Genomic DNA, 25768 nt, shown 5'->3' with positions numbered 1-25768 from the left:
TAAGAATATTAGAACAGGTGCTCTATTACCAATATTTACAAATACTTAATGTTCCAAATTGTTGATGTTCAAAACCAGATTAATCTAGTTTAACACTAGCTTAGCAAGTATTAGAAGGCCATGTCCTACATCCTGAAGAAATGTCCTAGACAAAAGATACTTTAATGGGAGTATGGCTCTTAGTACAAGAAATGGAAATTTCTACCCATCACAATTGAGTCAGAAGTGTGCCTCATTCCTTACTCATTGACAGTCCCAAGAAGAACTAGAATCTGCACAGATGGCCCTGGGACAAGTCAAAGTGCAACTTCTTCAAGACACTTGAAAATACTTCATACACAAAACATAGTGATGACCAAGTAAAATGCGGAAAATCTCAAACCAGAATGAGCTTGACAAATGTTTAAGCATCAAATATATAATCAAGTGCTTGCATTGTACCTCATCAATGCCATTAGATCTTTGAATGATGGAATGCTGCTCAGATCCTCATCCACTGAGATATCCCTGCATTTAGAATACATCTAATCATTACATATCATGACAAGAGAATTGTTGGTGTTTCTTCAGCAATAAACTGGAAGACTATTTTATTACTACCTGACAGTGCTCACAGTTTCATCATAGTAATAACAGCGAACTTTATTAACGGTGTCTTCCTTCTGTGGTAAATCTTTTATGATCTTCACAAAAGCACATGGGAAAATCCCAGTGGCACCATCAGCAGTTCCCTGGAATTATAGGAAATGTTAGAGTCAAGAAAACCATGCCATTTTGGCCACATGCAATAGGTTCTGGAATTCAATTAATTTACACAGAAACAACAGTAAGAATTTTTCCACTATAATCAAGAAAATAAATTCTATGGAAGTGACCTGGTGGCATCCCTTCAAAGATTATAAAATTACATAGTCAAATACTAGGCAGGGGAGTGAAACAGTGTGTAAAAAATTAAAGTCAGATGGTTAGCAAGGAAGGCTGTGGTGTTTGAGCAAGCAGAGATATCATATCAGCAAACACACAGTATGTTCCCCTCATCCTTTTTTCAGAACACTGCTGCATTACCCAAGTTCTCTCTAATCAGGCTGACGTGTGTTGTGGTATGAAGCATGAAGCATACATCAACTCACCCTGAGGCAAGAAAACAATTAATCACTGAAATGGAGTTTCCATCTCCTTTCTGTGGCCTTTCTGTGTTCTAATCACTTCCAAAGAATTTAAAAACATTCCAGCAGAAGCAAATGCAAATGAAAACTGAAGGCTGGAGGGCAGAAAATTTGTAAGCTAAAAACCATCAAGTAACCAAACAATTACTAATTTGGAATCAAGGACTTAGTCTTGACAGTAAGACCTGATTATGGTACAGTTTCTCCTTGAAAGGAAGAGGCAGGTCACAGGACCAGGAGAGCCCTTTCTACTCATATATTTCAAGGTATGCTAATCATTCAGTACTGCTATTGCTGTCTTACCTCTAACCAGTCTTTGTTTACTTTGCTGAGTAGATAGATCAAATCTCCCTTCTTGAAGCTGAGTTCCAGTTTATTGGTTCCAGGAAAATCAAACAGTGCCTGTGGAAAGTAATAACCTCAAAATTATTGATTCACAGAATTACAAAAGCAAATCTTTCTGCTGTGTTCTTGAGGAGAAAGCATAAAGCAGCAAGGCAGTGTGCATTTTATCACCACATACATATTTCTGGGATAAGGTCAGATGTATTTGACCATAGTCTGCAGTTCTCATAACCTCTTCTCATGCTCAGCTCACACAAAACTGCTTTGAAAAAGCAGTGAAAGCACTAGGATAAACATGGCCCTGAGAGAGCTACATATAAGGATTCTTAAAGTGGCAGAACACTGAGCACCAGAGAAATAAATATACATAAGTTGAAAGCAATTAAGAGCAAGTAAGACAACAGAGCTGAAGCCAATTGACAGCTTGAAATCCTGAGAATTGAAATAATATATTATTTCTCATTGCAGCTTTACAGCTTTTAGATTTGCTGCAAAATATCACAAAGAGGCTTAAAAAATTGCAGAACTGTTGTGTCTTAATTTAAGGGTAACTAACTGTTGCTTTAACATCTAGCTTTCAGGTCTGTATGCTGAACTGGGAGATTTGGAAAAGCCTGGGAAATTGACGTGCTGTTAAAATGGAACTTAGATGCCCTCTTCAGGGAAAAAAAACCAAAAAAAACAAGAGGCAAATACATGCTACCACCCCAGCAAAAGGTTGGATAGCTGAAATGGCTGAGTTGTCAAAAATGCACATCTCCTCCATTGTCCTTTGCGAACATGGCAGCCATTTAAATGGTCTTAGTGGAGCAAAAATGAAAAGAACTTCTTTATTCTGCATTGCAATGGTTCTTTTGGTCCTGTTAATGCCAAGAGTTCTCTTAATAAAAAAAGAAAAAAAAAAAAAAACTAAAAAAAACCCAAAAATAATGGCTAAAAAATAAAAAATAAAGAAATAAAATAAAAAATAGAAAAATGTTGCGCGGATGGTTCATATGTCTGCTTAACAGCTCTTTCAAAAGCCTTTTTTCACCTTTTGAAAAGTTCTGGTAGGTATATTCAGTACAAATAAATTAATAAAGAAAACCCAAGAGATATGACTGTTCCAAGACCTGTCATTCTCTGTGTAAAAAACTAAACCAACAAACCTCAAAGCAGACGCATGGGGTTTTTAATCTTATATGGCAAAGTCACATGTTTCAGGAAGCAAGATCCTGCTCAGACAAATACTGGTTACGAAGCAGTCTCACGTGCTTAATACTGAGAAAATATACCACAAAAGACCAAGAGTATGGGCATTTTTCAGCAGAACATTTATGTTACAGAAAATACTAAGATGCCTGCAAAGCTTTTAAGTATATGATGAAGTCAATGAAGCTGAAGCTTATGCCTGTTTTAGATTTAACTTATGGGTAGCACTATGCAAATGTGGACAGTAAATTTGGCAGTAAGCTGTACATGTCTCAGTTTTGAATCTCCTGTCATTCTGATTTCACCATGGACCTTCTTATTACTCAAGTTATAGGGAACAGAACACCTCTTTCCATCCTTTGTTTCATTCCCTGTTGTTAAAATCTATTGTTTTTCTCTGTTGATTTCACTTTCTTTCCCCGAGCTCTAATTGAAAAAGGTAACTTGATGGATGAGGTACCAAAGTAAAACAGTTTAATCTCTTGTCCTATGACAGGTTGTGCAGAGTACTCACCTCAGCCCGTGGAGCTGCGGTGCGGTCAAAAATAGGCACTTGATCTGAAATGCTCTTACTGAAAAGAAATGAGACAACAGGGAGGTAAACAACCTTCTAAGTCATTAAAAATGCTACACAGTCAGTATGCAGTGTCTGTGTTTTTACTGTTTAAGGGGCATGTACGCCATAGATCACCAGAGAAGCTGCATGAGAATCTGTGTGCAGCAGTGAAATAAATAAATATGGATGCAACAACACTGCCCTAGTTCTCTGTTTCAGTGCAGAGCTGCAGCAATCTGATGGTGTCTGCTGCTGAGAACAGATGGAATTCTCAATGCAGCCAGTATTCTGGACCTCTTTTCCACAGCACTGCTCGGTCCCCCTACTCTGTCTTCTGGGCATCATTGTTTCTAGCTTTTACAGCATTTAGTTCAAACTCTGCCATCATATACACATGCAGCTTTTGCACTGTTTGAGATAGGTGAAAAGGAAGTGAGTCCATCTTTGCATGCTGAAAGGAGAATTAATTTATCTGAAGGGTAATGAAGTATGACGTCTACTTAGCAGTTCTCCAAAGGGGTGTCAATGCTGCTATGGAGGACAGACCCCTGTTTAGGCAAAGGACAGGAACAAATTAAGCATTCAGTTTCATTTAGTGTCTGAACCAGTTCTCACTGAATTCAGTGCCAAAGCTCACATTGACTTCAGTGATGCAAGCCTATGTCCTTAAGCTTGGCCTGTATATTCTGCACGTTATTATAGAGAGTATCTTTAAAGAAATATAGACAGGGTTTTATTATTTTATTTTCTATTTATTTTTATTATTTATTTATTTTTATTATTTAATTTTAAAAATCAAGGTATACTCTCATTTACAAATTTTCCTTTAATTCAAGTACCACATCCACTTTAGAAATTTGAGATTACTGAAAATAAGAAACACTCTGTGTTGACTCCACCACAATGACCCTCATAATTAGGGATTCATGGATTCACTTGGAAAACACAGTGGTGATCCTCATCCCTCTCCCCCTGCCCCCAAAACTGGACATCTCTTACATCAAGCAACACTGAAAAAACATGTCAATCACTTACATTCGGCGTGTCCGTGGGCGAAGCCGTCTCAGTCTGTGAGGCACCTGCTCACCATCAAAGGTTGAGTGATAGAAGAACAGCCGTACATCCTCATCCATCAACACCCAAGCAGGGAGGCAGAGTAGGTTCTGTGCCAAGAGCAAGCAGGAAGCAGAGTGTAACAGTGGGAGAGACCAATTCTCTATTTATTTACATGTAACAAATATGCCTCTCTGACCTACAGGATCATGAAGGATATTCATTACTGCCAGAAATCTCCCTCCTCTCCCTTCTCACTCAGCAGGACACAGCTGAACAGCTGACAGTCTCTCCTCTTTACTCCTGGAGTTGGCCAATATATTCCTTCCCTCTTTTTGTACCTGATTTACTGCAGGAGTAATTGCTTTTTGTATTTTTCTTCAGAACATGAATGACTGTGGAAAGAAGGCAATCTTAAGTAGTGGAAGTCTCAGCCAGTGCTTCAGACTTTTACTGATTTGAAGTTCAGGTCTTCAGTTAACCTGCACACGAAGAATATCTCTCCTTGGTGTATGCTGCATCTTCACTGTAATTCAGGTACTCTAAGAAACCTACCTGTCCTGATTCTGGCTGTGAGTCAGTTTTCTTCCTAGTAGATGGTACAGTGTCTTGGATTTAGCATGAGAATAATGTTGGTAACACACAGATGTTTTAGTTGTCTCTAACTGGTGGCTTACTTAGGCTAAGCCAAGGACTTTTCTGCTTCCCAAGTCCTGCCAGTGAGGAGCTGCACAAGAAGTCAGGAGGGAGCATGGCCAGGGCAGCTGGTCTAAACTAGCCAAGGAGATATTCCATGCCACAGGACATCATGCCCAGTATGTAACTGCAGGGAGTTGCCCAGGAGCTACTCATCACTGCTCAGTGGACTGGCTGGGCATCAGTCAGCTGGTGGCGAGCAATTTTTGCGCATCATTTGGTTTTGTTCTTCTATAGTTTTATTTATCTCTTTTTGATTACCTCCCTTCCAATTACAATTATTTATTAGTATTGCATTTTACTTTATTTCAATTATTAATCTGTTCTTATCTCAATGCATGGGTTTTACCATTTCCCAATTGTCCTCCCCATTCCATTAGGGGAGGAGGGAGTGAGCAAGAGGCTGCATGGCACTTAGATGGTGGGTAGGGTTAAAGCACAAGCCACACACCCACTCCTAATCCCTTGGATGCACACTCCAACTCTGTATTCATGCAAAACCTGGAGATTCACCATTTCCTCATACATCTTGGGGGTTTTGGTAAGGATATCTATCTGTATGTGAAGGCAGAGAGTGAGCCTTTGTGAACTGCATATGCCAGCAGATCCTACAGTCTGAACAATCTGGGGAAGGGGACTCCAGACTGTACCACAGTGTGAGCACTGTCCCTTCAGGAAAGCAGTACAGAGAGAATCAGATACTTAGAACTCTAATAGAACTGTCTGTCTTAGCTGACTTCAATGGCTAAGTATCTGAAGTGATCAGTGCATTCTTTACTTTAAAATTAAGTTTTACCTTCATGTAGACATTTAGGATAGGAATCCTGTTCTCAGCAATTTCCTTTTTGGCACCAACAAAAACTTTTCCTGGAAAATATAAAACCTGTGACAGTTATTGAAGGGACAAAAAAAAAAAAAAAAAAAAAAAAAAGGAAAAAGAAAGTAGGCTGTCAGAGAAAAGAATCAAGAGGAAGTAGAAGCTCAAAAAAACCTACATATTTGCTAGAGGATTTAAGGTTTCTAAATGAACTTTACCACAAATGAAGGGACTGTCAATGGAACATTCTCTGGCATCCATAGCCAGGAATTAGCTCCTTGTCACAACTACTTCTCTCACTGCATTCCTCTTTAGGACAGCCCGGAGCTGAGAAAGCTGCTAATTAGGCAAAGGTTTGGTACTGACAGCTTACCTGGCAGTACAGGCAGTGTGCAGGTAAATGGGCTGTTATTGCTCTCTGGACCATATCTCTCTTCTAGTTTGGTGTGCAGGGCGTAGAACTCACGATAGCGCCGGAAAATCAGGTATCTGCCACCACCTTTAAGCTTTACTTCAATGACAAACATCTGAAACAGAGAAGAGGGATCCAGGCTGATGTTCATACCTATAAATACTCGCCAGATGAATGTGAGGAATAAAATAGGATCATAAGATCAGTGCTCCATTAGTGGGAATATTCTCTTAGGAGCAGAGAGCTCCTAAGCCTCCAGTTAAGCATCTGCAAATTCAGGAACTAGGAAATAACAGGGTAGCACCAGTGTGGTATTTGTGTGGGTCCAGCTTGCATATGAAGCATGTCCCTGTGGCTGCTTTATATTATATAATCTTAAAAGGAAACATGAAATTACTACATTCAACTTTATGCTTGCACACTTTTCTTCAGTGACAAAAAAAATACATTAGGGAGACAAATACAAATATTTTACAATAAGAGAACTTGGAGATCTAAATCTAGAGACAGACATCAGAATTGAAGACATTCATACTTCTTTTTGACTTTAATGTACACAATTGCAGAAATATGGTCTGCCCTCCTTCAACCACTATTTTATTTTATCTCTTGACAAAATTGCTTTGCTCTAAAGGAACCCCACATTTCCATGCATTGGCCTCTGAGTCGTATTGCAGCCAGATCCTTCCACAAACATAAAGACAGCAATGAAACATCACTCTATTCCAGTGTAAAACCTGAATTCTGCAGTGGGAGTGTTTTTATGAGCAGTGTCTCCAGCAGAAGTCAGACTGAGCTGGTCATATTCAAACCTTCAGAAAATGTTAATGCCTTTCCCTAATATTCCCTTCCTGTGTGCTCTTTTGTGTCTTAATATACTACCTCCTGTGAAGATGGGAGCATCCTAACTTGCCAGTACCATGGAAAAATGAAACAAGACTCTGCCTTTCTACCCTCTGAATTACTTTTCCACTAACTTCACCAATGGTACAGGACTCCAACAGGAAACAAACCAGATACAGGAAAGAATTATGATGTTAGAGGATATTTCCCACATTTCATTCAGAAATTAAGTTTTTAGACTGAATCTGGGATAACTATACTCCATTACAGAAAAATAAAGCAATAAGTCTTCCACATGGAACTACCCATGCCAAAAAGCAATTACACCAGATTAACCGCATTTTGCTTCCCACAACCAATCCAGTCACAGGTGAAGGCATATAGAGGCAGGATAAATCTCCCTTCTTACATAGTAATTAGTAAAGCCTTTCTTCTCTTCAATATCTGCAATATTAGCTGAAACAGGTACATCATCTGGAAGCTGGTCAAAATCACTGTGAAGCAAGAACAGAAGATTTAGGTTACTCATACTGGTTATAGCCTTTGAGGTATCCTATGCCACACAGAACAAAGATAGACAATATCATATTTTCTAGTATCAAAATGAAGACATTAGAAACTCATGGTGTCATTCTCTTCCTCTGGAGGTCTGATCTTGAGATGTCAAATATCAATAAGTTTAGCACAAGTCAGTGGCCAATACCCCTCTCATTCCTATTCTTCCTCAAGAAGCAGGACTACAAAACAAACACTTGAACTGCTAAGCTTTTCCTGAGAAATGTGATCAGCTGTGGATGCATTCTTAATCCTTCCTTGATCTAGAAGATTTACAATAAGAACTCTGCATCAGTCGATCTTATTCTAAGGAGATCATTATATATCATGATTTATGCTGTCATTATTACTGCATTACTGTAGGGAATAGGAAACAGTTCTGAGAAAAGAGCTTGTTATACAAGGTGCTGTAGAAACTGACAGCACAAAGCTAAATCCTAAAAACTTTATACTCTGTGCAAGATGTGTAAAATGTACCACATACATATAAGAAAAGAAACAACTAAATAAACACAAACAAACAGAAAAAGAACAAAGAAACAAAAACTCTGTATCAAAACTAGTGATGCCTACACCAGCTATCAAAATGTCAAGTTTTCTTGTAAACATCACAATAAAGCAAACTCTTAAAAGAGGCTTGGGGAAAAAAAGAGTAGGCTATCAAATATTTGGAGAGACACCTCCCAGTCATAGCAGATAAGATTCATCTCCAAATCACAGAATATTTGGAGTTGGAAGGGGCCCACAAAGATCATCCAGTCCAATTCTTAAATGAATGGCCCACACAGGGATCAAACCTACAACCTTGGTATTTATCGGCCCCTAACAGCAGATAACCTGAAGCAAGCACAAAGATACTTATTTGAAAATGTCAAAAATGTGTGAAGGAACACTTGGAAGTAGGCAAGGTTGGAATAAGCTTTGCAAATCCTAGAAAGGATTGGATTGGAAGTAAGAAGGAAGGATCGCTGCAGGAACACCTAACGAGCAGCCATATGACCACAAAGTCAAGTTACTGGTCTGTACTGTCCACACAACAAAAAAGCATGGATTGGCAGGTGCTTCTTCCTCTACCACCTTCCCCTTGGTGCAACAGCTTTGACAAGCAGCAGATAAATTCACCTTTGCTTCAGTCTTTTAATTCAGTGTTGTTAGAGGGATATTTATATTAAAACCTGAGTAAAAAGCATTTAGAATGAGGAAGAAAGGATAACAAATGAGATATAGAAGGGCTTTTAAAAGGGTCATCTAAGAAATGCCAAGCTGAGAAAATGTTAAATATTCTGATAATACAAAAAAAAAAAAAAAAAGTGGTTGTTGTCTTAGTTTATTCTTCTAGAAGAATATCCCAAGCAGGGGCTTCCACAGGGCGTAGCCCATTTGAAATTCTGAAGTAATGATGCAACATCTTGCAATAGTTTGGTGTATGAGGAGAATGCCATGAATCAGCACCACCCACAATACTTTAAATACTACCCCTTACTGTGAAGAGGGATGTGGTTATGGAGACCAGGATATATAATTAGTCATATCACAAACACTCATATCATAAACTCCAGTAAAAGGGAAACTGTTTTGCAGTTATAAAGAGGACAATGACCCACTATGTCCTAGGTGGTGATACTCCCCACAAAAAGAAGAAAGTCCACTCCAGCATAAGAAATGGTCTGCTCTATAACCCTAAGCAGCCTAATAGTGTGGAAGTTATGATAACAAGAAGCCTTTTAGAATCACCAAAGATGCTCATATCTCAATTAACCAAACAGATCACAGGAGTTACATGAGGCTTGTGGGGAGGCAGGAGCAGGGAGAAACACATTACCTCTTTTCTCGCAGCTGTCGGGGAAGAGACATGGTTCTTCTTAAATCCAGATGACTAAGATCTATTCCTCTACTTCTTGAGCAGTTCCTGGTTTAATAGGATGAACACAAAGTCAAAGTAATTCTCCCTGCATGAAACAACATTCCTTTGCAAGGCCTCAGAGATCTTTTTTTAATGTTTCAGTGTCAGACGATTTCTGCTGTACCTCCCCACCCCCACAAGTTTGAGGAAGTACCAGGGGGAAAACAGTAATAAAGAGAGACTGTTCTGTGATGTCGGTCATGTCTCAAAACTGCCACAATTGAGAAACTGAAAGCCCAAGAAAAAGCACAAACTATGAGCCACATATTCTGTTGTCCACCCTCCTCTGAAACATTTGCAGCTAGCTCTGGCCTCTGTTGAAAGCCAGTATGAGTGGGCTCAGCAAAGCCTGTTTTGCCTCAGTTAAAATGTCCCCATATACACCTCTACATTAATATTTGTAAACTAGGATGAAAACTCCTGATCCCCTCTTAATGCTCTGTGTTTCCCAAGGATCCTCCTTTTCACAGACCAAGAGCCAGGAGGTGGAGCTAAAGAATAAATTTTAAAATGAGAGCAGAATATATCATCAGAAAAATCAGCCTTGTCAAACACCAGGGCACCAGGTACAAGAGATGAGCTTTGAAGGATGGATCAATGAAAGTAAGAGAGGAGTCCCTTAAAAGCCAAAGATCTTTTTGGCTTCATGTGCTCAAAACAACCCACATACAAAGACAAGGTAATGGCTTGCCCTGGCTTGTACTCAAACTATAGTGACAAAGCATTTATATAACATCAGTTAACAATCTTTCAAGAAGAAAATAAAAGGAAGAAAGTGATGAGGAAACAATGATTTCTTAACGATATGGTGAAGTTGTAACACAGCTTATCTGCCTTAGCCAAAAGCTGTTATGTGCATCCTTGCCTCTCCATTTCTGCCTTTGACTCTCTTCCATTTTCATGTTCAATACATATTTGCCTCCTTCTACTCCTTCCGCTGACAAGAACAAAAATTCCCTTCTGAATGGAGCAAAAAAATCAACCAGCATCCTTCAAAATAAAACCCTATTTGCAACTGTAATCATCAGCCTTGAGAGTAACTGCATTGCATCGCATTTTAATGAAGTAAATCCTTCACCCATCTCCTTTCCATGGATAACTCTAGGCACCACATTAGAACCTGAGAGGGGATATAGTGTCTCTTGATCAGAAGGAACCAGGAGAACAAAATTCTGAACTGTATTTTCTGAGTGATCTGCTACTCTGCTACATATCATAGCTTTGACAAGAAAATCATAGAAAGGGTATCCTAATTTTTCAAATGTCCTGAAAGATAATCTAGATACAATGCAGGTACATCTTTTAATAGACAGAGGATATGACACAATGCAAAAATGCATGTTCATTGTTTATCTGGGGACATGGCTTTTTGAAAACAAGTCAGCAGAAACTCTCAAATTGTCTGTGCAACTGCTCTGCTGTAAGATGAGTAGAACCAACTGAAAGCAGCTCAATTCCACTACTTTCTACTAGAGATTACAGCTAGTAATAATACTAACTTGACAGAATAATGCTAAACCTACTAAGAATGTTTATGATTCTGCAGTACTTTCTTGTTCTGATCTCAACCAGAAAAAAGGATTGCTTTTCTGACAAAAGGCAGATTTCTACCTCAGAAGAGTGGACAGCTGATTGGTTAGAGGGATCACCAAGGCTGTGAGACTAAGATTGGAAACACTGCTTTGACATGTTCTTCTGTGCCAAATCAGTGCCTCAACTACCATATGTTTTCTTTCCATTTCTACTATTCTGCTACTATGGTAGAAATAACAATTCCTTTTATCTGGGCCAAGAAAATAGGCTGTCTCTAATCAAACATACCTCCTTTCTCTGTTCAAATAATTATTTTAAGAATGAAATAAATATCCACGACAAATCTGATAGCCTAATGACAGTACCTATGTCAAGAGATATGCCTGCAGTAGGAAATTTCATCAGCTGACATGGCCAGCTCTCAGTTTTGAGAAACCCCATCTTTACACTATGGCTGGCATGGTCATTGTGGTGCTATGCACTGACCCAAATGCATGTGCAAGAGAAAGCAGGAATTCATCCATGTGCACAGAATACAAAACAAAAATTGTTCCATTAAAGGAGACTACTAAGAGAATCCTCAGATGACTGAATCATGACCATATGCTGCCACCACTATATGCCTCTTCACAGTTCACAGTCTACTCTATTATTTTGGACATGCCTGTGAGCTGTGAAACTGTGGCCTTCTGTCCAATGCACCTGTTGTTAGAAAACACATGTACAAGGACACATAGCACCCTGTAAATCTGACAGTATCAGTTAGAATCAAACAACCAAACAAGTCAGGAATTTCAATGAAAAATAGGACTGTAGTCCCAAATCATCAGAGATACATGAACTACTAATAAAAGTTAAACCAAAAATTGTAGCAGAAATACTCAGCTGAATCTTTTGGATGACAGCACTACATACCCATGTCCACTAGAGCAGCAGCTACTGTACCATTTTGCATGACTCTATAGAATAATGGATTCTCTCTGATGCACCTGATCTTACAAAACTGCTGTGCAGTTATGCTCAATCACCTGCCATAGAATAAATCTTTCAAGTGACAGGAGAAAGTAAGCAAGAATAAAAATGTTAAAAGATGTCTGATCACAGATTAATCTGCGAAGGAAATAACATTAGCTATCACTGCAAGGAAGCTGAACATCAAATAGAAACACATACGGCAGAGTTGGCTTGCAAGATACTTTCATTCAACCTATTGTTTTTAAAAGAGATGTGGAATGTTTGTTTCTGTAGCATACACATCATTAGCAGTTGGATGCCTTGTCTCCTGTGGTTGCTTGAGACTGAGCTGCAACTGTAATAACACTGATTTGGGAAGTATTTGGGGATCTTTTCCATTTTTCTTTAATAATATTTGTACAGACCACCAGCTTTACAGAATGCTTTAATAGAATTTTACAATATTTATTTTCAAATGCAGCCATGTATAAGCTAGCTATTATTTTTATTATAGCACATTAATAATTAATTACAGTTCTGTAAAATTTCTGGACAAAAGTTACATTAGATAAGCTATCCATGTCTGTCCTGCAATCTTTGGAGCTCTTTTGCAGGTAATGTTATAAAATCCTTAGGAGACAATTGGCACAATGGTAAGTAATAAGACTGTTTCTTCCCCATATGCTATCAGGACAGTGAAAAATAAACCATTAAAAAAAAAAGCTGAAGTTGTCCTATCTTTCTGAACTTGAAACTTTGAATAAAAAAACCAAAGGGGACATAAGTTGAGAGTTGAACTGATTGGCTTTGTATTCTTCATTTGATAATGGCTTAATTCATAGTGTCTGAATGTATGGATATTCTCCCTGTCACACATTGTGTTGGGATTAAAAAAGCCACAGGAGTATGGATTGATAGAATTTGGAAATGTGCTTTGAATTAAATCTGGACACAATTTCCATGATTGCTTTTTTAGGGTGAAAAATAGCTAGTAGGTATTTGCAGAAAAAGACTCTTTTCATGCCCTGCTGATATAAACACAACAGAATAATCCATCTTGGACTGAAGAAATTTAAAGGTCAGCATCTACCACAGTTCCTGACAGTGAATTTAATGGTGTCATTCCCAGAATAAAGAATGGAACATGGAAGAGGTTTACAGAACCAAATGTTAAAGAAAGAGCAGCATTTTTTTAAAATTACTTCTTCTCAGAACATCAAACTAAATCATATACCTGAATCTTGGCTTTTTCACCTCTACTGCTTGAGCAAAATAAGGAATAACTATTGCAGGGGAAAAAAAAAGACACCCCAAAAAGTGAGGTTTTTCTTTTGACATTATCAGCTATTTTGGAAATATGCAACCAAAAGTACCATTCTGAGGTTTGAGAGTTCATAATTCAATAGGCAGATCTTCCCAGCTTTTCTTATGCAGGGAAATATCACAAGCAGTATTATGATCTTCCTCTCTGTGGAAAACAATTCTTCTTTTAAAATAAACCTGCTTCCTTTAAAAATCTTTTTAATTATACAGGATTTCTTCCTGATAGGGCAGAATCACCTAGATTGGAAGAGTTAGAAGAAACTTCTCATGAACAGTGGAGCTTTTTGTTCTTGCAGAGCTCAGATGGATATTGGATGCCCAGGACTAAACCAAGTGAGAAAAATGGAAGCTCAGAAACAAGAAGAGAACATTTCTTCATCCAGATCACATATCACTTCCTGGATAAAAGAGGCAAATAAGGAAGAAATAGGGCAGAGCTTGTCACTGCTATTGTGCATGACAGATGCAGGATGGAGGTGGAGCCCTGTGCTCCAGTCAACTTCTCCAATGTGAAATTCTGGTAACTGGCCACTGCAGACAAAAAAACAGGAAAGTTCCATTCAAGCAGTCCTGAGAGAGTTATGCCTACAACCATCCCTCCAGAACTTTAAAACCTAGTTTTAATGCCCAGCAGCAGAGCACCTTTGTGGCAGGGAGTTTTTGTGTTTTAAGTCTCCTATTTATCTCGAGAATTAAAAATCTGTCAGAGTTATTGCTACTCAAGACAAAGAAATTCTGCTTCATCTATTTCACAAGTTCAAAAGACCTATAAAAATTACCCAAAAAAGTTTCACTGTACTTCCCCAAATGGCAAAACAGGGTTGGGATTTGGTAAAATTTGTGCACTGATGCATTCAAATCAGCCTACACTGTTCCTAACAGTTTAATTTCTTCATCCATTTGAAGAAATCTTGTGACCAAATTCCTTTTACCTTAGTAAGAAACTTTAGGTAAGTGCCTGTAGTTAAGTGAAGTTTTCTAAAAAGTTAAGAGAAACAGGCACCACTGGCCAGTAAATAAGACCCCAAGTGGGCCAGTTCTCCCTATGAAGGTTTTATCTGTCTCCTAGGAATATATATGAATTATGAAATGGCTATATTCACAGCTTTGTCACCTCAGGTTTCTAAAGGTAAGGTAATAAATCTGTCCATTACTGTGGACCTAGTTATTACTGGTACAAAGGTACCTTCTCATTCAGGACTCAGCTATATTTGGATATGCACTTTTACACTGGTATAATTGTCTTTACCCTAGGGGAGTTGTACTACTTAAGATACACTGATATAGTCAAAGAAGCACAATTTTCTGGTGCAGAAATATCCAGTCTGCTCTTTATAGAGAGTTTATGGCTCATTTTCTAATGGTTCATAAATTGGGACAATATTCCTTAATAAAATCAGGGGGCAAGGGGGCTAAAGATTAGGATAGGCAGGCAAGTGGCAAATATAGAGGCAATAAATAGCAAAGCTCTGTGTTTTTTCAAAGTTCTGCTCTGTCTATTCCTCACAGCACATACTCACAGCCTGCCTCACCTGCTGCCTCACCTACCAGCCATTTATTACCTCAGCCTTCATTCCCTGAAATATAAAATTGTGGAATTAATGCACCAATTAACATTTCAATGAGCAATTCAATCCCATATCAGTGGCTGGACTGTCCATTTCAAGTGTGGAAGGCTGGAGTTTATGTCTCCCATACCTCAATAGGCAGAAAGCTGCCTCATTATGTGAAACTGGGTCTGAACAAGAGATCTCTTAATTAACTGCCATAGCAAGTTCAGCCACTGGTTTGCTGTGTGTAATTCCTTCTGCCTCATCTTTGCCATCTGTAAAACAGGGCTGACTAAGACTTTTCTCATGAGGGGGGAGGTGAGAAGGAAAAATGCTCAGTACAGGTATAATTCTTGGGGAAAATCAGGTAAAATGTGAGAAACTATAACCATTATTCTTTGCAACCCACCTACACTCAAAATCACCTGCAGTGCAAACAGAAAACAATGTAAAAAGGTTGCTCTTTTAAAATGTGCCAGTAATGTTCCAATGCCAGGCCTTAGAACAGATTCCCAAACCCTCAGAAAAGACTATAGTGGATAAACTATCACATATGTTAAACACCAGTAGCCAATAGGCCTGTCCTACTACAGAAAAGAACAAGGAAAGGAAATGAAGAATTACTTTCTTCAGAGTACCATTTAATTTTGGAATACATCATTGTGCTTGTGGATTGCTTCAATAATCTGAGCCAAACAAAGATATTGGAGAACTTTGAAGTTGTGATTTCAAGAAATGAGTATATGGTAACGGTAACAGCTTAGGAAATTCCCTGTCTTCACATACTCTTGGTGTTTTTTTCCTGCCTCACAGGGTGGCACATCTGAGGTTATGCTGCAAAATATGTCAGCTAACTAAGACAGCTGTAAAAACACTTTTTTAAGCCACAGATCAATTTCCCAGCCCAGCTCACAGAGCAGACATCAACATGATGAGGAGAATGAATGGGGAGGAATACATTAAACAAGCACTACCTGATAACTTTGTCTTACAAAAGCAGACTGCTCTGACAACACAGTGAGTGTATGTGTGTACATGCACAGCCCCAAATAATTAATTTTATTTCTTGATAATCCATCTCCACATGCAGATACTAATGCAGCCTCTTTCATGCATATGCTTCAGGGCAACCTAACAGTAGCATGGCAAGAATTTTACCACTTTTAATGACGTATGGAAGAAGCCAAAGCACACCCCCAAACCATAACCTTTGTTGTAATAGCTTTTCTGAATGAGACAGCAGCTACTGAGGTAGTATTTACAGAACACAGTTCTTGAGTAGCTGTTCCTCTCTCCCTTAGTGCCTTTGCACTGTTTGCCATCACTTTATTCATTTGCCATCACTTTATTCATTTTTCCAGATTTCACTACAAACAACTTGTACAAGCTGTTGCACGATGTGAAAACAGTGCCATAACAGTGGGTTTCTCATCAGGAATCATAACACAGGTAGGTGGAAAAGAGGGCAGAAAACCGTATGTCAACAGCACTTTTTCATGATTGAAAGGTGTTTTCCTTGTGAAAACGCCAAAATAAAACTTAAAAATAAAGGAGGAAGGGAAGGGAGGGGAGTAAAAATCAAAAATGCCTGTGACTAAGACATACAATAAAATTTTTTTATTACCCAAATAATTCTTAGTCCAAACAAGGTGGTTATGACACTCTCAGATGTGTCTGCTAAAAAAACTGTAAAAGCTAGAGAGGGATTGATGTCCTGTTCCAGTTCTTTCTGTTCCACATCTCACCTCTTGAGTTCTGCTGAATGTGACATTTTTCCCTGGCACCTAATACACAGAGCTCTGCTGCTAATTTTGTGCACAGAGTTCTCATGCTGTGTAATTTGAGGCCAGAGACTCCTCCAACAGCCTGCCAGACGGAGTGCACACCCTTCAACACTGCTTCTGCTGCAGAGAAAGGGGGGATGGGACAAGGAAATGAGCCAGACAAGAAACAAGAAACAAGCTTCCAAACTTGTCCAAGATGTTCAGCCAATTTTTGGCTCTTAGATTTACCAGGGATCTATCTCCAGCTCACTCCATCCAGTTTGTCAGAAGATCCATTCAGTGGATTTGCCAGCAATTGCAAAGACTCAGTCAACTTAGGACGCTCAGTTTTCCCTTTTTTTTCCCATATTAGATTCTGTGTGGCTGCTCTAAAACTAAATCAGGCTGTTGGCCAAAAGGGTTTTTTAATACTAACCAGATGAGATAGTACAAAAACTGATTTCTGCAATATTACAATCAAGGATGTGAAAGAGAATCTGTTTCCTCTTTCTCCCCACCTTGGTTAACATCTCTGCATCTCCCAGAGATATTCTGCACTGTTTTACATTCTACTAAAATGAGAATGGTCAAGTAACCTTCAAAACATGAGCAGATGTACTCAGTAGGGGATTGAACTGGACATATTCTCATTAACTAACCAGAAAAAAACAGACTCCCCTCTTTGTTCCAGTGCCTTTTAGTGGAATCATCACTTTCTGCAGTATTGAATTAGATCCATTTTCAATACTACTTACTTTTTCCTTGGTGCTGATATTGCCAGAAGGAGAACACCCCACACCACTGTATTCTCTCCACTCCAACCTTCTTTCTCTTGACTGCATAAAAAACAGACAGTGAGGGGACTGCAGTATAAAAAGAAAAAAAAAAACAACAAAAACCTTTGAGAACAGAATTATATCAATAACTTCTTCTACTGTTAACACTTCATGTCAGAACAAAATAATCTGCACTGCCTAAAGATTTCTTTGGATGGTACAGCATCATCCTCACTAATGCTTCTTCTCTGATAATTATTTTGACCAGCAGTATCAAGAACAAACCTAGTCTGAAAAAAAAGGAAGACTCTCAGGCCCTGCTGTACAGTGAGTACTATGATAATCCAAAGACCCATCTGAGACTAATTTAAATCTTTCTTTAGAATTTGAGAAGAGCTGGGACATCTTCTGCTGTTCACCTGCAAGAAAGAATCATGATCTTTGACATCCAGAGAACTTTCTTTGAACTTTCTCTGCAGTTATCTCATTGTGAAATATGTGCCTCTGGAAAGAGAACAAGGGAGGGAAGGCTGGAAAGAGGAACACAGTCCTTTATTCTATATCTGGGAAGTCAGATAAACAAAAGATTACACATAAAAGTCAGATAACTTCATATATTGATCTACCACAACCACTAACATGCTCCACTGAAGAAAAATAAAAGAATGAGAGAAAAAATCAGGACAATGCATAGCTGACAAAAAGAGTAACATAGAAAGTAAAAATAGGGATATGTAGAAACAAGCAAGTGTAAGGAAGAATTGGGAAGAATCTATCCTTTCTCTAAAGTAATGCAGTGCAAAGTCCAATGCAAGTCCAGACTTGACCCACAAGTGTCTGGCTATCTAATTTATGAGATGTGAAGCTGACCACCCAGAAGGCTGGCTATAAATTATATCTCTTAGACATGACATTATGATTTACATTCGGGCATAGGAAGGGAAAACTGATGAATAAGAATCTTGACCTTACCCTCTGGGGAACTGCCTGGAATATACTCTGTTGGTACCTGAAAGTCTGTAGATGCCCTGAGGTAGTACTATTCCTTGCCAAGACCTCTGCATCATAAAAGGTAATAGATCAGAGCTTTTTTTCCACTGTCTGACAGCATGGCTGGACAACTACAGTCTCAGATCCACAATATTTGCAATTTTGCTGACCAAGCTTTGCTCAAATCCTTGCTTTTTCCTCTTCTTTCATAGATCTTCGTTGTTTATAGCCTTTATTTCTCTCTCTATACTTCCACTTCAGTTTGTTAGGGTTTTTTGCAGTAGCGAAACAATAACCAGTAGGTCAAGAGTAATTATTTTTCTTGTCTTGCAAATGCTTCTCAGGCTGTATCTGGAATACTATAAGACTGTATCTGAAATACTATCACTAGTTTTGGACCCTCAAAAACAAGACAAATAGTGACAGTCTGATAGAGCTCAACCAAGGACAAATAAGGCTGGAGCACACAATATTCAAGGAAAAGCTGAAATAAATTACTTTGTTTAGCTTAAAAAGGAAAAGACTGGGAGGGAGATATAACTGCTACACCAGCAAAACAAAGTGAGATTAAAGAGCAGACACAGCTAGACTCTTCTCCTAGGTGGACAATGAAAGGACAGGAGACAGTGTTGCACAAGCAAAAGAATCTCAGTGGAGGTAAGAAAAAAATAATTCAACGTGACACTGGAACAAGGGCCTAGAAAGACTATGGGGTCTCTGTTATGGGAAATGTGCAAACTTTGACTAGACAAGTTTAACCTCTCCTTTATATTAGGTCATCTTTGAGCTATTCATTGCATGTATGACACCTGGTGGCCCCTTCTAACCTTACTTATTCTATGTTCAGTTACCAGATGCTATCTTCAGACAACCAGAGTCTCCATCAGAGTTACTGGTCAGCCAATCTGCTTGACCTAAATTAAAATCTCACAGGCATTTGGTAACTGTGAACACTTCAGACAGTCTATGATACAGTGCTATAAAATTAAGTTTCTTGTATTAAAGAAAAAAAAAAAGAATGAGCTGAAACTCAAATTCTCCTAAAGTCAACACTTCTAAAATCAGTACCTTTAATAACATCACAGTAAAATGTATTGATGCATATTCTCAGATTGCATTGACAGAAATAAGTAATCAACTGATCTCCATGCCTTGCCTATACTTCCTGTCTCATTCGTCTGCAAATTCTTTCCTCTTTCATCACAAGTTTTCCAGCTTCACCATTTTCTCTTGGTGGCATGCATCTTTCTCCAAGCCCATCTTCCTCCTCAACCTACTTTTCTCTTCACATAACCTTTTATTTCCTCTATTGATCCCAACCTTTGTTCTTCTAGTCTTGAACTTCTGAGCTGGAAAATAATTCCTCAAGGCACCTCCCCTAAATAGCAGCTAATTATTTGGCTTTGGGCCTGCTCCTACTTTTTCAGCTCTCTTGTCATCAAGTCTATCAAGTGTGTGTGGGGAAGCTCTGGAATGACCAAGAAACTTATAAACTGACCTGGTAATCCCAGGGAAAACCTGGTCTGTGTTAATGATACTTGTAAAATAATCAAGAGAGCTTGATGCGTAAAGTACCTTTGAGCAGCGTTTCTCAAATGTTGCCTGACACAACAAGTATTCAGTGCTCCAAAGGGGGGAGGAGGGAAATATGTCTGCCATGAAAATTAATAGAGAGATTAAAATTATGCACCACACAAGCACTAGACCTGCACTAATTTTATTAACAATTAAACATTTCTTTGTTTTCCTTTGCCTTAGTAGTTTGTCTCCCATTACCCTCAGTCTCTTTATTTTTGCTAATGCTGTGGCCTTTAGACATCAAGAGTCTTAGTATGAGAAATAAAACAGTTATAACTTTCACCATGCCTGGCGTGCTTACACAGTGAAACAAAGGATGAAGAAACATTTACACAAGTTGAAATTGGGCTCTTTAGGCTGTTAACTAGTGAGCAGTCAGAAAGGCTGCAGAGTTTTATAAATAGACTTGATTGGGAGAGCAAGAATTACAGAAAATAACACTTTCACCACATAAATACTTAATTCCAATTGGTATTTTAGAGATATAACTTGAAAAGTCAGTGACATTTTGCTCTCAGTTACAGAAAAGTTATTGTTCACATATTTTGAATGCAAAACATGGGGCTTACCAGTCCACCTACATCATCATGTAAGTATACAAAGAGTTCATGAAGATAGCAAAAATTTTTATGCTAGAAAAATTGTTCATTTCTTTCACTCTTGAATCCATATTATGATTCATCAGAGCAGACCAGTATTTCTAATGTGAATACTTTCTTTTCAATTGTTGTTGCAAAACACAAAAAAAATTTGAAAACCAAACACACTTGCTTGACTTGGCAATACAGTTTACATTCTTACAGATGATTGTCTTATTCTTTCAAAGTCTATCAGATTTAGCTAGGCTAACAACAGGCACTCTGCTTTTACATATAATCCTTCTGCAAATCTCAATAAACTCTTTGCTGAAATAATAGCCATCCAGCTGCTAAACCCACAAGATAATTAAACATTCTATGAAAGGACATTTCTTTTTAAGCAGATTGAAATGCTATCAAATGATTATTCCCTCTTAGTTTGGATAATAATTATTCAAATACTCTTTTCTTTTTAACCTTTTCTCACGTAAGTTCTCTCTGGGGCCCTTGGGTAACAGAAAAAATAAAAATGTAACTGTGGGATAGCTGAAGGCTATGTGAAGGCAGGAAAAAAAGGCATTAAATAGTTACTTCATTCTCATTTAAGCTCCAAATCTAGCTTCAGAGGGACTATTCATAGTCAAAAAGTTTAGGATAAAGAAGACTGTGCAAGATCATAGTGCCTTTGGCATAAGAATTGATTCTTGCTATGTGACATCTAAGTACAATACTTAAAAAAGGCCCCAATTACAGTTGGATCTAGAAAATTTGATGCAGTATAAAACAGCTGAGGAAGAAGCATGTAGAAAGAGAAACTTCTAGTAATTTCCAATAAGTCTATTCTCCAAATAAACATCCGAGTTTTCTTGTACTGATTTGGTTAAAAACATAATGGGGAAAAGAAAATAACAATAGCTATTTTTAAAGGGCTAGCATACTATGTAGAACCACAGGAGAAAGGTAGTTTCTATATAGTACTGATTCCATTCAAGATACCCCCTCCTTCACTTTGGAAAGGGAACAACTTCCTTAAACACACATTTGGATCTCTTTCTTCAAGTGTCTATATCTACAAAAACCACTTCTTGCCCAGCCTTATTTACTTCTCTAAAATATGACTGTATGGCGTGCTACCATTCTAAGGGAGAGTCTAGCAGATGTTTTTGTTTTGCTGTCTCATCTTCAGGCTCCTTTTAAGGAGCTATTAGTCTTCCCTAATCCCCCAACTAAATTTATCAGCAGTTGTTTGCAGCCAAGAGTTAAGCTAAATTAAACTTTGAAATCCCTGTACAGTGTATCAGATGCACTTCTGGTAGGGGAGCATAAAGTTCCAAATGTTCCACTTACCAAAATGTAGGAGAACTATGTTTTTCTCTACAGAAAAGCTTCCATATATTTTTCAAGATGATCACAATTTCCCTGATTTTGTAAAAGCAGGAACTCAGCTATTGAAACAACTTTTCATTTAACTCTACATCAGGTATGTACTTGTTTTTTTCACATAGGCACATACCTTCCTCTACAAGTGTAGATTATGTGGGGAGGAGGAATGTACACACACACACACTTAGGTTAAGGCTTCATGCATGCTTGAGGCATCTGTTCCAGCTGACACCCACGGTGAAAAGGTATTTATCTACATCTCTCACAGCATGTATGTATCTGTTCCCCAGTCTTCATCCTCACACAATCAATCATTCCCTTGTTTGCTTCTCTCACACACTCATAACTACTTACCAGAACAGATATTCTTACTGGTCTTAGTGAGTAATAAAATACACAGTGTTTTAAAACTTTGTATGTCAATACTTGGTTAGTTTTGGTGACAATATATGATAATTCCTCATTCCAGAACTGTGGACTTCTGTGGTGCCTCTATGTTGGAAGATGGACAGTTATGTATCCTTACATACACACAAAACCAAAACTAAATCAAACACCAGCACAGCAAAAAAACTCTCAAAAAAACCCACAAAACAAAACATAATATGACAGTCCAGAATGTACTCCTTCTTATAAACAAAAAGAAAGCACATGCATAAAATACGGATGCTTAAGACAAAACAGCAGAAGAGACAAATTTACTTGGTTTTTCTGCCTTCAGATTACAATATAAAACATCAGCAGTTTTCAGCAGTCACTGATATCAGAAAAGAGATAAGTACCCACCTAGAGTTTTGGTGTCAATGAAACCCCTAAATAATTGGCCTTCTCTCTACAAAGTAATTATTCAGTGTTACTAATTGATCCCCATCACACTGCAGTTCTTGAGAATAGCTCTAGAAGAGGACCATGGTGAAATCTCCATTAAAAACACCACAAGAGTCTCAATGACAACTGTGGAAGATGGCTCAGACTCTCAAAAGACAACTGAGTTGAAAATGCAGCTCTCTGGATGTAAAAGCATTTCTTGCAAATCAGGTTACACTAAACTAGTGAAATAAAACCCAACTTCCTCTCCCAAGATTTCACAGCGTTTACCCTGAGGCCAAATCAAAGATTTGTTCACAAAATCATTTGCCTATCCTTTCCCCCAGTTTGGGGGTTTTTTTCAGGAGAGAAATTGTGTGTGAAAAGTGTGATTTCTGCTGTCTCTATTCCCAAAAGAATAAAGACTAAAAACTGCTAGAAAGGGAATTGGGCACATCACACAAAATGTCAGGTTAACAAATACCAACACAACAGCTCAGAGAAATAGATGCTTTCTCACATCTTCATCCTCCCATATCACACTAAAAGAAAAGGAGAAAAAAAAAATCAACAGAAAACTAGCCAAAACCATGAAAGGCAATAAAATACATCCTTCAGAAATGTAAGCTCACCTAAAAATAGGATGAAAGGTTAAGCAAGTGACTTGGTTTTACTCATAGCAGTAATAAAGGTCTTTGTAAGAGATTTGCACAAGTTCTGTGCTGTTACAGTAGCATCTGACTCCTCATTGCTGGAGAAAAACAGTGGCGAGGATTTAGAACATGTATAACCTGAGAGAGAAATCATCTGTCATTCCCTCACAGGGCATTAGCAAACTTTCCCTCTCCTGGGAGAAGGAAGAGCCCCACTCCTCCCCCATTTCTTGTGAACACATCCTTAGGCATTTTTACAATGTGCTTATGAGTACAGGCTTATGAATAATATTAATAATTGGAACAAATCTAGCCCTATTAAGAAAGGGTAAAAGAAGCCCAGCTGAAAAGAGACAATGTCCTGTGCAATAAACAGGGTGAACATGGTAGTAAAGAAGAGGTCAAGTAACAAACAAATCCTCTTATGTGAAAGCAATGATCTCTTTGCTCCACCCCAGTGAGACTGCTGTCACAAAATATAGTTCTCACCATCAAGACCTAGAGCAACAAAAAGAAAAAGGAAGGTCCATTTTGGAAGATACCACCCCATGACAGGATGCAACATGCAATTTCTTGTGCCACTATGCTGTGTGGTCTCATGTAAACAGTTGATTTGGTTTTGTTTCAGTTGTCTGCCCTTTAACAGGAGAAAGTGTTGGAAAAACAAGTCCCTAGGCAGCTGATAGTAACGGAAGACATAGAAGTACACTACCTCAGAGATCAACAAGGTTTTCAGTATGCCCTGATATTTGCTTTTTCCTTCACAAATTACAGAGCAGAATTGTCAACAGAAGTGCAGAAAAATAACTGAGATTATAAATTTCAGAGGCAAAATGCTGCCAGCCAGCACATCACTTATGTCATGCAAGTCTCTGCATCATCCATAAGCAAGCTATTAATGATCAATTTTCTGAAATATCTCATTCTTCTTCAAGACAGCAGTTTCTGTATCCCAGTGAGATCAAACCTTAAAAGGCCTGGGAGGCTATTGCCTCTTAGAAACAGCCATCAAAATACCAAAGCATGAGCCTAAAGTGCTGATGCATCTCTACCAGATGGATTGATGCTCTACTTCTAGATTACAACACTCCTTTGAGCTACACAAGGAATATATACAAAGTTTTGAAAGCAGAAATTCAAAAAGACCCTGCAATAGGGTGATTTTTGCAAGAGATTGCCACTGTGAACCTTTTGGGGAAGGAGAAACAATACAAACATCCAGGCAAAAAAAAAGTATGCCCATAATGAAGACCAATTCAGATGTGCAAAATATAAAAAACATAATGTAATTTTCTATTAAAAAGGTTAGCCCAATAAATCTATTTCTGTTTTGCAAATAATTTTTTTAATAATAGGAATAAACTTTTTCACTTTCATAGGAAAATAAAGAAATCCCCATACATAAAATCATTAACAATGTGATGATTATCAGAAGGAATATCTGAAAGAAAACTGTAAGAAGTTGAGATACAGTGGAAATGTCAAGGGAAACATACTTCCCTTAGGAATATGCCTGTGAATCTTTCTTTAATATTTTTTTCTCCTGAACACAGAGGATAAGGATGTTACAAGAGACAAACTCAGATTTTCAATTTGACATTTACCTGAGGGGATCCCAGGTGAATGCTGCTGGACAAGCTAGCACTTGAATGTCAGTCCATTCTCTTAAGAAGTTTAGAACAGGTAGCAAGAACAGAGATTTCTTTCCTGTAATCTTTCTTTTAGGCAACCTAAAGATATAGAAAAGTGAAAGCACAGGAGAATTCAGCATTTGGGTCAGATTCAGGCCATGAACAACATGGAGATATTCTTTTAGTGCAAGTAAGATAATTTTGTGTGTATTTGTTTATAAACAACTGGGCTGATGCTGTTCAACTCAATTCATCAGGGTGATTGAAACAGTACTACAGAATAATGACTTTTATTTACTATTATTCTCCTTAGCTGGATTCAAATCATCACTTAAACTTGAGAAGACGCCTCATTTACCAATTGTGCAAATGGAAGAACTGTTTTCTAATGAAATATTGACAATAAATAAACAGCTGACACAACAGTTCTCCTGTTCTGGTAATAGTTATAAACTTTCTTATCTAGCAATTTCCACTTGAGATGTTGACAGCAAAGCCCCAACTTGCCATTTGAGCATTTGAGATATAAAATTCTTCACACTTGCTGTTAACTTAGAAAGATATGAGCCCTTTACAAACCTTTGACTTTTAAATCCATCTCACTGGGCACTAACACCTCTGAAATGAATGATAAGTGCATTAATTTTTATTTTTTTTTAAAGGAAAAAAAAAAAAAAGACAAGAAAAAACCCAAACAAACCACAGATTAATT

General features: G+C 38.1%; 1 protein-coding gene across 3 annotated transcripts in view; it reads right to left on the bottom strand.

Annotated features, from left to right (window-relative positions):
- The window catches only part of LOC131573207 (neutrophil cytosol factor 4-like), a 53919-nt gene that overhangs the window by 1278 nt on the left and 26873 nt on the right, over positions 1 to 25768 (bottom strand). The window contains exons 3-13 of one of the 3 annotated variants that reach the window (XM_058826932.1): positions 25030 to 25155; positions 17416 to 17523; positions 9457 to 9543; positions 7489 to 7573; positions 6198 to 6351; positions 5804 to 5874; positions 4294 to 4421; positions 3217 to 3274; positions 1470 to 1568; positions 601 to 731; positions 442 to 507 (exon numbers count right to left, since the gene is read on the bottom strand). In XM_058826932.1, the coding sequence (XP_058682915.1) occupies positions 442 to 507; positions 601 to 731; positions 1470 to 1568; positions 3217 to 3274; positions 4294 to 4421; positions 5804 to 5874; positions 6198 to 6351; positions 7489 to 7573; positions 9457 to 9488 (824 nt within the window). In that variant the 5' untranslated portion in view covers positions 9489 to 9543; positions 17416 to 17523; positions 25030 to 25155. Of the gene's footprint in view, positions 1 to 441; positions 508 to 600; positions 732 to 1469; positions 1569 to 3216; positions 3275 to 4293; positions 4422 to 5803; positions 5875 to 6197; positions 6352 to 7488; positions 7574 to 9456; positions 9740 to 17415; positions 17524 to 25029; positions 25156 to 25768 lie in introns of those variants that run through there. The other 2 variants (XM_058826934.1, XM_058826933.1) reach the window with 2 other exon arrangements.

Source organism: Poecile atricapillus, chromosome Z, assembly GCF_030490865.1.
Source record: "Poecile atricapillus isolate bPoeAtr1 chromosome Z, bPoeAtr1.hap1, whole genome shotgun sequence".
NCBI classification, from domain to species: domain Eukaryota; kingdom Metazoa; phylum Chordata; class Aves; order Passeriformes; family Paridae; genus Poecile; species Poecile atricapillus.
The sequence above is the reverse complement of the archived record's forward strand: the minus strand, read 5'-3'. Positions and strand labels throughout refer to the sequence as shown.